The sequence below is a fragment of the Rhinopithecus roxellana genome, chromosome 13 (assembly GCF_007565055.1).
Source record: "Rhinopithecus roxellana isolate Shanxi Qingling chromosome 13, ASM756505v1, whole genome shotgun sequence".
NCBI classification, from domain to species: Eukaryota; Metazoa; Chordata; class Mammalia; order Primates; family Cercopithecidae; genus Rhinopithecus; species Rhinopithecus roxellana.
The window spans coordinates 21,463,358-21,475,934 of NC_044561.1; the positions used below are offsets into that span (position 1 = coordinate 21,463,358).

Here is a 12,577-nt window from a genome sequence, read left to right on the forward strand (position 1 = left end):
CCATGTTGGCCAGTCTGGTCTCCAACTCCTGACCTCAAGTGATCCGCCCATCTCGGCCTCCCAAAGTGCTGAGATTACAGGCGTGAGCCACCATGCCCAGCCTTCTTAGATGTGTTTTTAAAGAGGCAGTTATAAAACCCAATAGATGACATAATCCCATGTTTTGAAAAGACTTATTTAGGAAAGAATGTACACCAAACTCTTATAAAGTGTCTCTAGACACTGGAACTATTGGTGATTTCAACTTTTTTCTTTTCTGGTTTTATTTTATTTCCTCTATATTGAATACTCCAATGGTGTAATTTTTAAACAGTAAAATAAAATTATCTTAATAAAGACTCCACTGGGCTGGGTGCAACAAGAGTGAAACTCTGTCTCAAAAATTAAAAAATAAAAATAAAAATAAAATAAAGACTCCACTGACAAGCTTTCACCAGGATCAGGCTCACATTTGCTAGAAATGGGTGCCACTCCTTCCTCAAAATGCTGACTCCTCAGAGAATACTGAAGAAAACTGCGTCAGAGTCTCAGCTACAACTTGTGATCCTGTCATGAGGTACCAACTTCTGATATGGAGATAATATTTTTAAAGATCTATTTCACATTTCTAAATGAGAATGGCCTGGAGTAAATATGCTTTAAGGTCTTTCCAACTCATAGGTGGCATAACAATAACAAGCAACACTACTGAAGCAGATAAATAAAACAGCAGGGGCTACTGGACACACAGAAAAGCCTTGCCTCTCTTCACTGCTTTCCAAGCCCCTTTTATTTAGACTCAGAACACTGGAAAGCTGACACTCCGGTTAGGCCGGAAATGGGCATAAAGATCCTGCAACAGGAGCTGGGAGTAACCCCTATCAGGCCAGAGTGGACTAAGCCTGTCGTGTAGCCTAGAAGATAAGCTTTCCCAAAGTACAAAGGGTCCTTTTGTTTCTTGTGCCCAAAGGCAGGTGCCAGCACCAACTCTGCTCTTCCCCAGTCTCTGCCTTCCCTTCTAAGCCAGTTACTTTGAGCCCAGAAAAGTGCATTCCCATCACTCGCCAACTCTCAGACATCTCTAATGTGATGGGTCTGAAAAAGTCACACAAAACAAACACGGTGTCGGGTGTCAGCTGAGAAATCAAAGTAGGAAAACTTGTACAAAGCCCTTCTTTAAACAGTATTTCACTGTCATTTTCCTCCCTCTATTCAGTGTTCAGCTTTGATGTATTTATTTGGTAAAGCCCTTAGAAAACTGTTTATTATCAATGTCATAACCATATTGAAAAGCATCAGAATAGCTTAATAAAGAACAAGCAAATTCATCCTTGACTTTGCTGCAGTGCTAAAACAAAAGGCCTGGACCCTTTGATGTGATAATCAACAATTTCAGCCTCCCTTTTCCAAAGTACAAACTGGTATTAAATAGTTCAGGTCTCCTACATTCCATCAAATCAAACGAGAGGGTTTGATTTGATGGCTGACCAGGGCTAAGGAGAAAGGTGGTCCCTCCTGGCTCTCACTGCTCTCTTAATGGATGTTTACAGGTACATTTCTAGGAGCCTGTGAGTAGAAGTGGGTGCTAATCCACAAGAAAGAAACATTTTTCACATAAATTCGGCCTCACTGGAAACTTAAATTTTACCTTAAAGTCAGACTTAAAAACATGAGCTCTTCTGAGAAGACTTGCTTCACAGGAAGCAACAGAGCAATAGAATAAACCAACAGCCTACTACCAAGAGACACTGTGGAACAAGAAGATGAGTAACTATGGAAAAACAAAAACCAAATACTTGTCTCTCTTCCTAAACACTCTTCCCAACCCAATCAACTATTCCTACGAATAGAAAACCTATGGGAAGGTAATAAAAATTGGGGTGGGACTAATTTTTTAATTTATGCAAAAGATAAATTAACATGTATAACTTGGAAGATAAAATATAAAAGAATTAGTTAATGAGCCTGTGTAACTTGAACAACAAAAGACAACAGATAACAGAATGTGAAGGGGCAAATACCCAAATTGGTTGTCTCTGGGACTTGGGACTTGGTGGGGAGGGTTTCAGGGAAAATAGGTAAAATGGGGAACTCTAACTATTTAAATAACATATATTTGTACTGTTTGAGAAGTTTTTTTTTAAAGAACAAGCTTTTAACACTTTTATAACAAACAAAATAAGTCAATAGCAACTAGGAGGGAATGGTCAGTTGATACAAGATAGGCGAAGGTATAGGGATAAAGAAACCATAGACTAAAGGCCTGGTGACTTTGAGACAACTACAAGGGCCCTAGAGTGTTAGCAAAGGTATGCAGATGGCAGAAGGTAAACAGTGTGGCCCACACTATACAGGAAAATATATGTTGGCTCAGCTGCGTCAACAGTGCCATGGTTGAGATTCTAATGTATGTAGAACCAGGGACACGGTGTATAGTTGAACAATCATTTTTCCCTATCCCAATGGCTCAAGAGGCTGCCTTCGCACCTGTCCTACTAATAATTAAATTCAATGCATTGCTGAACCATGAGTCTCATTACCAGGATCTTGGGCATAAGCGGCACAAATGTATAACCGAAAGTGCTTACAATCTTTGTTCTGGACCCTACATATCAGTGATCCTGAATTTGTTTTCAATCATAGATAACTCTGAGAAGCTGATAAAAGCTATGGATAATCCCCAGGAAATTGTGAATACACATTTGAAGCACCATGGATGTCAGGTTAAGATCCCCTGCTAGAGTCAGACAGGAGGTGAAAAGCGAAGTAACACCTTAGTCTACTAAAAGGAAGTAAATGGCACACATATGATGGATACAGCTGTTCCCAGAGCAAGGTTATCCTGGGCTGGCCGGAGGTAGAATAATGTAGGCAGCTTCCTTTGCTCAGAAGCAGAGGGAGTTTTCGGTCACAGATGGTGCTGTTTGACCACAACATTCTCAGTAGTGTAGGCTGCTCTGCTAACTGTGTATTGTCCACTGGTGGTAGGGCGAACTAAGAAAACCCTCCAAAAGAGACAAAGAAGTGATCAGACAGAAAAGCAGAGCTTTGAAAGTCACATTAAAGCAACCCATGTTGAAAACAATGGTAAATTTGTGTGTATTTGTGTGTGTGTGTGTGTAAGGTGTGGAAGAAATATTTTAAAAACTGACAAGATAAGTCTCTTGAGTTGGCCAAAAGACTTTCCCTAGTTGTGAGCTGGGATGAAAGGGGTTGGAAGAAGAGACCAGATATATATCTATTGTTTTAAAGTACTGAGTGGTCCCATCTTACCTGCAATAGTTGTGCTCACCCAGGCCCCCCTCCCCGTTGGGGTATTTCAGAGTATTGTATGGATGCTGGAAAGTCTCGTTCCAAAACAGACATGGCTTCCCGCCTTGTAGTGCTGTCCAGTTCTGTGTTCCCCTATAATCTGCACCATTGGCTGTGAAACACTCTAGAAGAAAGAAAAGACAGAGCAAACTAATTTTCTGGCAACATTCATAGTTTCCTCCCTCTTTGGTTGATGTTTTGTTTTGTTTGGACCAAGTTGGAAATGGATAGTGTCTTGCTAGATCCTGGACACAGTGCAGTTAACACTTCTGGGGCTGAACAAATCTGAAACAAGGTACCCTCAAAAAGCTAGGCTAATCTTGGCACTAGCTTGTCTACAGACACTAGAACATTTTCCCCTAAAGTATACAGATCCCAACTAGGATATAAACAGGGAGCTGAAGTGTACTGAAGCCCATGAAGTGAACCAGGAAACCCCCAAATCTGGGAACAGTTGGTAACAGCCATCCATGTGGAATTCTGGGTACTCGGAGGGGGTCACTGCTTTAGCCAGTGTCTCTGTGTGGTAACTAGAACCAGGTCACCAGCTGTAACTGAGCTCTCCCCTACAGTCTGAAAGGCTGCACTGACACTTGGATTTAATAAGACCATCGGATACAGCAATGCTTTGGAATCCCAATCACACAAATCTGGGAATGACTCACATTCCCTGGTAATGAAGAACAGTCCTCCCCATGCTGTTTGAGATAGAGATGCAACAAAACAGACAATCAACATGAGGGAGGAAGGGCCGGGCTGGCATTTTCTCTCACCTCTTTCTGAAATTCTTTTGATGAGGCACATTGAAAATGGTCTCAGGTCCAATTTAATAAAATGACAAATCCTCACAGGTGCAACAATGTGTTTCTAAAATCTGCTTCTCAGACTTTGGGGGATGGGGACTGAGGCTGATAGGATTTTCACCCACATATTGCATGCATTAAACTCAAAGAGGTTCATGAGACAGGCACAGTACAAAGAACAACTTTTTAAAATTAGCTTAGTTGAAACTGACAGATAGAAGCACTTCAAACACTTCTTTAAGATATATCACTAGAAAACTGACAATCTGGGGGAGTTACACTAGCATTCTTAGCTGCATTTCTTTCCTTCTCCTGGCAAGCACTGACCTATAACTTCCAGTATTAAAGACTCTTAATACCATCTCCTGTTGTCATCCATGTGCCTACTCCAGTCTAAGCGTCTGAACAACATGAACGCATTCTGGAAGATATTTCTTTTTTTTTTGTTTTTTTTTTTTGTTTTTTTTTTTTTTTTTTTTGAGATGGAGTCTGGCTCTGCCGCCCGGGCTGGAGTGCAGTGGCCGGATCTCAGCTCACTGCAAGCTCCGCCTCCCGGGTTTACACCATTCTCCTGCCTCAGCCTCCCGAGTGGCTGGGACTACAGACGCCCACCACCTCGCCCGGCTAGCTTTTTTGTATTTTTTAGTAGAGACGGGGTTTCACCGTGTTAGCCAGGATGGTCTCGATCTCCTGACCTTGTGATCCGCCCGTCTCGGCCTCCCAAAGTGCTGGGATTACAGGCTTGAGCCACCGCGCCCGGCCGGAAGATATTTCTTTTAATACTTCAATCTATCCACAGAACATCTCTCTTCCAGCACCCCCTTCCTCCAACCATCCAGGCCCTGTGTTTTGTCTGGAATGGCACCATTTTATGGATAGCCAAAATAATCTGAACATCCACCTGTGCAGGAAACCCTAGCAATTTATTTTTTATTATTTTTATTTTTTGAGATGGAGTCTCACTCTGTTGCCCAGGCTGGAGTGCAGTGGTGCAATCTCAGCTCACTGCAACCTCTGCCTCCCAGGTTCAAGCGATTCTCTTGCCTTGGCCTCCCTAGTAACAGGGATTACAGGCGCCCTCCACCATGCCCAGCTAATTTTGTGTTTTTAGTAGAGACAGGGTTTCACCATGTTGGCCAGGCTGGTCTCAAACTCCCAACCTCAAGTGATCCGCCCACCTGGGCCTCCCAAAGTGCTGGAATTATAGGTGTGAGCCACCACGCCCCACCAACCCTAGCAATTTATCATGTCTGGTGCAACGTTCATGTGTTACGATAAGTGCAATTCTTCATGTACCATGAGGACCAAACCCCTCCACCAAGAGTCTGCATAAATAAGTTCAAAGGAGGCATAGATTGAAGGAGGCAGCTCAGTGTAGCATAAAATGCACTAAACCAAGAGACTAGGCCTTGGCTTCTTGTCCTGGACCTGCTGCTGACCAGCTGTGTGACCTTGGATGAATAAACATCATCCAAATCACTTCTAATATTTACACAGTGTTTTACCATGTGCCAAACTCTGTCTAAGTGCTTTACAAATGTCAGCTTGCCACCAACCCAGAGAGGTACCTTAGTACCCCATTTTGCAGCTAAGGGAACTGGGCACTCGACCATACCCTATACTGCCTCTAATGGAACCTCTTCGGCATCATTCTTGCTTCCCCGATTCTCTCCCTCACTCCACTTCCGATTCATCAGCAAGTCCTGTTGACCTCCCTAAAACATATACCCTGAAACTGTCTTCTCTTCTCCATCTTTCATGTCGCCAGTATAGTCCCTTTTATCATCAGAGAACAGTTTGGGTCTCACAGCTTCCACTTTTGTTCTCTTACAATCCATTCTCCATAGTTCTTAAGAGAATGATGGCACTCAAAACAAAACTCAGACTCTTACTTGGTGTGTGCAAGGCCTCTGTGATGCAGCCTCAGCCCCTTCCTCCCACTGAAGCAGAGCTCTTCCCTTACTCACTCACTGTGCTCCAGCCACCCTGGTCTGCTTTTAATTCTGTGAACACACTATGCTATTTCCTGCCCAAAGTGTTCTTCCCCTAATACTTCCCATCACAGACTAAATACTACCTTCTCAGAAAGCCCTTCTTATCATCTTTACTCCTATTTTTCTGCTCTTTGTTTGCTTCACAACACTTACTATCACAAGGAATATATGTGATCTGAGAGACAGAGAAAGAGAGAGAGAGACAATGTGTGTGGTATGTACCACACCAGACACACCAGAGCTCTATCCCAAACCCAGAGCTAGAGCAAGACCTGAAACCTGTATTTATGAAAGGCAGCCCAGGTGGTTCTGTTAAGTAATTAGGTTTGAGAACCACTAGACTAGATGATTCTAAGAACATCAGCCAACCTTTACCAATGGCTAGAATTTTAATTGCTGTGTGTTAATACACGTTTTTCTCCTATCAGAACTTGCGTATCAAAACATCATACTGTGCTTCTTAAATAAATAGGATAAAAATAAATTTTTTAAAAAAGTGTGAAGGGTGATCCAGGGCCAGAAATGCAGCTCAACAGATCAATGGAAGGTCTTAGCTATACATAGCAACCTGCAGGACAGGTGGGGTTCCTGAGACTCAGATGACTTGGTGTGTAATACAAAAGAATATGGCAGAATGTGTAATAAAAAGAATCCATGGCCGGGCACAGTGGCTCAAGCCTGTAATCCCAGCACTTTGGGAGGCTGAGGCAGGTGGATCACCTGAGGTCAGGAGTTTGAGACCAGCCTGGCCAACATGGAGAAACACCGTCTCTACTAAAAATACAAAATTAGCTGGGGGTGGTGGTGCATGCCGGTAATCCCAACTACTTGGGAGGGTGAGGCAGGAGAATCGCTTGAACCCTGGAGGTGCAGGTTGTGGTGAGCTGAGATCGCACCATTGCACTCCAGCCGGGGCAACAAGAGTGAAACTCAGTCTCAATAAATAAATAAATAAAATCCACACACATGGCAGTGCTCATGAAAACGAGATGGATCTGAGAGTGGAAACGGGAAAGTGTAGGCTTCTTTGCTTGGGTCTGTTCCTCTCAGACCCAATCTTATTCTCAGTTACACTGGTGAAACTGAGGCAGTGTATCAGATTCTGTGATTATTTTTTGACCAGACTTGCCCAGTACATATAAAGGATGGAGAAAAGCAAGGAAAACAAACTTGAATGCTCTGCATTTAAAGTCATCTAGTGCATCCTGATTTCATCAGAGTACTAGGGTGTATATTAGGTAAATAGGACCCTACCTCCCTTATTTTTTCTTTAAAACAGTGATTTTATTTCCTTTGACTATATACCTAGAACTGAGATTGCTGGAATATGGTCATTCTATTTTGAATCATTTGAGGAACTTCCATACTGTCTTCTATCGTGATTATGTTAAATTTGTTTAACTTTTATTTTGGGTTCAGGGGTACATGTGAAGGTTTGTTGCATAGGTAAATTCATGTCACAGGGGTTTGTTGTACAGATTATTTCATCACCCAGGTACCAAACGGTTCTCTTTCCTGCTGCTTTCCCTCCACCCTCAAGTAGACCCCAGTGTCTGTTGTTTCCTTCTTTGTGTTCATAAGTTCTATCATGTAGCTCCCAGCCTCCCTTATTTTCTACTGCTATGAAACTGATGTACGCTTTGGCTAAATAATCAAGGAGTGGCTTAAACCAATATGAAACACACACACACACACACACACACACACACACACACACACTGAGCCAACTGTTTATTTATGTATTCAGTGAAAAGATAATGAGTGAAAGCAAGAGATCTAATGTCTAGGAAATTATTCATTAATTAATTCAGCAAATATTTATTCAATACTATGTGCCTGGCACTGTTCACAGCCCTGGGGCTACAGAGATGAACAAATATCCTGTATTCATGGGGCTTACATGTTTATAATAAACTGATGAAAATGAATGTCATACAGTGACAACTGCTATTAGGAGGAATGAAGCAGAGGAAAGGGAGTAAGATGGAATGGTGAGGGTTCTCTCTTAGGGTAGGTCAAGGAAAGCCTAGTGAGCAGAGTTGTGGATGAAGGGAGGAAGCAAACCCAGTGAATGAGGCGGGAGGTGTGTAACCGGCAGAGGGTCCAGCAAATGCAAAGCCTCTGCAAATAGCAATATGCTTGGCAGGTTTGGGGAGCTACAAAGCTGCTCCTCTAATCCGACTGGAGCAGGAGAATGAGCAGGGAAGGGTAGGCAAAGCCAGGATGTGTAAGGTCTTGAGGGTTAGATAAATGAGATTTTGGCTTTTGTTCTAAGTGTAAGGGGAAGCCACTGGAGGGTTTAGAGCAGGGGAATGACATAATGTGACTTATCTTTATTTTTATTTATTTATTTTTGTGACTTATCTTTTAATAGAATTGTCTAGCTGTTGGGTGGAGGAAAACCCGTTGACAGGCAGGAACTAGGCAGGGAGAAAAGTAGGTAGTTACCGTAGAAGGATGGGCGAGAAAGAAGGATGGCCTGGACTAGGCTGGCAGCTGTTGGGTGGTGAGAAGTGGACCAATTCCAGATATATTTTGAAGGTAGTGGCAAAAGTATTTGCTGGGGGTTTGGATACGGGTCTGAGAGACAGAGGGGTCACACAGCACACCAAAAGGGCCTGAGCAACCAGGTGAGTAGTGATACCATTTACTGTAATAGGGAGAGCTCAGAGTATTTTGAGTATAATGTCAGAGTATTTTGGGGGTATAATCAAGAATTTGGTTTTGGGTAGGTTAAGTTTGACATCTTCAGAAAACTGAATGGAGATGTAGAGTAAGCAAATGGCTACATGAGTCTGGAGTTCAGCAAAAAGGCTGAGGCTAAAGCTAGAAATATGGTCCCCAGCACTTACGTGTAGAGAGAATAGGATTCTGTGTGTATCAGCCCCAGCATCTGGGGCTGAGCCCTGGGGCCCTCCAACATATCACACTTTGCAATGATGACCGAGAAAGTACAGCCTGTGGGGTAGGAGAAAAGCTAGGAAAACGTTTTCAGTAATTTTTGTTTTCTTTATCACATAACTTCTAGCAACAATGTGGTATAGTATGGAAAGTGTATGTTAGGGGCTCTAGAACCAGACCTCAGCTTTTCAGTTTACAAGTTACAAGCACTTGCCTAACCTCTTTGAGCTTCAGTTTCTTGACTTGCAAATTGAGGGATTTGATTATCTACAGCTCAGGGCAGTTGGAAGAATTGGAAGGTGTGCAAGTAAAGTACTCGGTACATAATAGGTATCCAAAAATTATTATTGTATAATCATAAAGGTATAAAAATAATCAAGCTTTATATAAGCTTAGAAATATTATAAGCATCATGATAATTTAGGTTATTCTGAGGCTAGGCACGGTGGCTCACACCTGTAATCCCAGCACTTTCGGGAGGCTGAGGCGTGCAGATCACTTGATATCAGGAGTTCGAGACCAGCCTGGGCAACATGGCGAAACCCCATCTCTACCAAAAATATAAAAAATTAGCCAAGCATGGTGGTGTGGGCTTGTGGTCACAGCTACTCAGGAGGCTGAGGTAGGAGGATCGTTTGAGCCTGGGAGGCAGAGGTTGCAGTGAGCCAAGATCACGCCACAGCACTATACCCTGGGTGACAGAGTGAGAACCCCATCTCAAAATGTGTGTGTGTGTGTGTGTGTGTGGCACATTATTCTGGTCCATAAAATAATTAGCTATAAAAGGCAAGATAACATGAGTATGTGGGCACATCATCCTACTACAATTCTGTTTAAAGTTAGGCTACCATCAAAATGGAACATATATATAGTTTGAATCCTGTGTTGAATCCTAGTGTTCAATGGATAAGCAGTAAGGGAAAAAGATACAGAGAAGCAAATAGGTTTTACTTTTTCTTTTTTTTTTTTTTTTGAGACGGAGTCTCGCTCTATCACCCAGGCTGGAGTGCAGTGACCGAATCTCAGCTCACTGCAAGCTCCGCCTCCTGGGTTTACGCCATTCTCCTGCCTCAGCCTCCTGAGTAGCTGGGACTACAGGCACCTGCCACCTCGCCCGGCTAGTTTTTTGTATTTTTTAGTAGAGTCTGGGTTTCACTGTGTTAGCCAGGATGGTCTTGATCTCCTGACCTCGTGATCCACCTGTCTCAGCCTCCCAAAGTGCTGGGATTACAGGCTTGAGCCACTGCGCCTGGCCAGGTTTTTCTTAACCAAAATTTCAGCTGTAAATATGATGAAACACATCTTCATTTATTTATGCTACTAAAATCACATAATTCAATATTTATACTAATCATAAGTGAGGAAGACACAAGTTAATAAAGTCCCAGGAAAAACTCTGCCAGATTGTATAATACCTGCTGTGTAGTTGTAAAGTTCATGTTTAAACTATAACAAGGTATTCTTTTAAAATAATTACAACTTGGCCGGGCACAGTGGCTCACACCTGTAATCCCAGCACTTTGGGAGGGCAAGGTGTGCAGATCACCTGAGGTCGGGAGTTCGAGACCAGCCTGATCAATATGGAGAAACCCCATCTCTACTAAAAATACAAAATTAGCCAGGCATGGTGGCGCATGCCTGTAATCCCAGCTACTTGGGAGGCTGAGGCAGGAGAATCACTTAAACCCGGGAGGCGGAGGTTGCAGTGAGCCAAGATCGCACCATTGCACTCCAGCCTGGGCAACAAGAGCGAAACTCCATTAAAAAAAAACAAACTTGGCCGGGCGCGGTGGCTCAAGCCTGTAATCCCAGCACTTTGGGAGGCCGAGACAGGCGGATCACGAGGTCAGGAGATCGAGACCATCCTGGCTAATATGGTGAAACCCCATCTCTACTAAAAACTACAAAAAACTAGCCGGGCGACCAGGCGGGCGCCTGTAGTCCTAGCTACTCGGGAGGCTGAGGCAGGAGAATGGCGTAAACCCAGGAGGCGGAGCTTGCAGTGAGCTGAGGTCCAGCCACTGCACTCCAGCCTGGGCGACAGAGCCAGACTCCGTCTCAAAAAAAAAAAAACAAACAAACAAACTTGACATGTATAAGATAGTGGTAGGAAAACAGTAGTTAATCCAGTAGTTAATCTAAAAGACATCCTAATCTTTGGTAAGATTTAATAAAGCTGAAGAATATGCTCTCTGTAAAGCTCTATAAGTAGGTAATTCTTAATTTGTCCAAAAACACACTATTGAGAAATACAACATTTTTATCATATTGAATCTAGAATATTCCTGGTTTTCTGGTAGAATTGCTAGCTAGATCTCTATATATGATGCTTGTGAGAGTCATTTTTTTTTTAATCCACCAAAGTTAAGTCTCTGATCTCTGTGGGACCACTTAGCACTTCTACTGATCTTATGTTGGCAGAATCTGTCTGGTTTCAACCTGGCTTGAAATCAACATGAATCAATTCACATTAAAACAGTGAATAAAGCTTGCATCTTAAAGCAAGACGGTAGAGAACATATTCCAATGAGAATATCCTTTGCTCTTTAAAAAATGTCTATGAAGCTTGGTAGGTGGATAGATTATAGAAATCTAAGGTTTAGGTGTAAATGCTTTTTTTTTTTTTTTTTTTTTTTTTTTTTTTTTTTTAATATTTAGAGGGTATGGCTCATGCCTGTAATCCCAGAACTTTGGGAGGCAAAGGCAAGAGGATCACTTGAGCCCAGGAGTTCAAGACCAGCCTGGGCAACATAGGGAGACCCCACCTCTACAAAATTAAAATTAAAATTCAAAATGTGCTGGGTGTGGTGGTATGTGCTTATAATCCTAGTTATTTGGGAGGCTGAGGTGGAGCCCAGGAAGTCAAAGCTGCAGTGAGCCATGGTCATGCCACTGCACTCTAGCCTGGGCAACGGAGTGAGACCCTATCTCAAAAAAGATATATATAGAGAGAGGGCAACATGACAGTGTTGTCAAATATTCACATAGCACACCTATTGCCCTGTTGGGTTTCAAATACAGACTGGTGCCCAGTGGGAACTTGCACCACTTCAAAGCTCCTGGGCAGACTACCCTTTGCCCTCTGATGCTCAAAAGCACTATGGGAAAGCTGCTTTCAGTTATGTGAAACCCTGTAGTAAAGGGGCCTGTGGCCCTGGGAAGGCAGGGGTTCCCAGCCTTTTCCAACCCAACACCACTGAGGCTATGATAGGACACACTCCCGTCTTCAAAACTGGCTCTCCAAGAGCAGTGAGTTCTACAATTACACAGAGGAATGTCATCAGATCTAGAATAGAGAGAGGACAGTTTAGGGAAAAAACAACAACCCTGTACTTACATAGTACATATGGAGAATCAGTGCAATAAAGGGGAAATGATATTAGAGAAGCAGCTAACACTGTGGTTTGAACAAACCACCCAGACATCATTCGGCCTCAGTTTCTTCCCTGGTTTCCTCATCTGTGAAATTAGGAGGGTTGAGCCACATTATCTCAACGTCCCTTCACTGTAAATGTCTACAATTTCAAGTTCAAGATCTAACAAAATGAAACTCAGGTTCAAAAGTCTGGGGTGCTATGACTGGAAAGG

The 12,577-nt window shown here is 42.9% G+C and overlaps 1 protein-coding gene across 2 annotated transcripts in view; it reads right to left on the minus strand.

Moving 5' to 3' along the window:
• The window catches only part of KREMEN1 (kringle containing transmembrane protein 1), a 72,888-nt gene that overhangs the window by 46,086 nt on the left and 14,225 nt on the right, over window positions 1-12,577 (minus strand). For both annotated transcript variants that reach the window (XM_030915364.1, XM_030915363.1), the window contains exon 2: window positions 3,253-3,415. In XM_030915364.1, coding sequence (XP_030771224.1) covers window positions 3,253-3,415 — 163 coding nt within the window. The remainder of the gene's footprint in view (window positions 1-3,252; window positions 3,416-12,577) is intronic.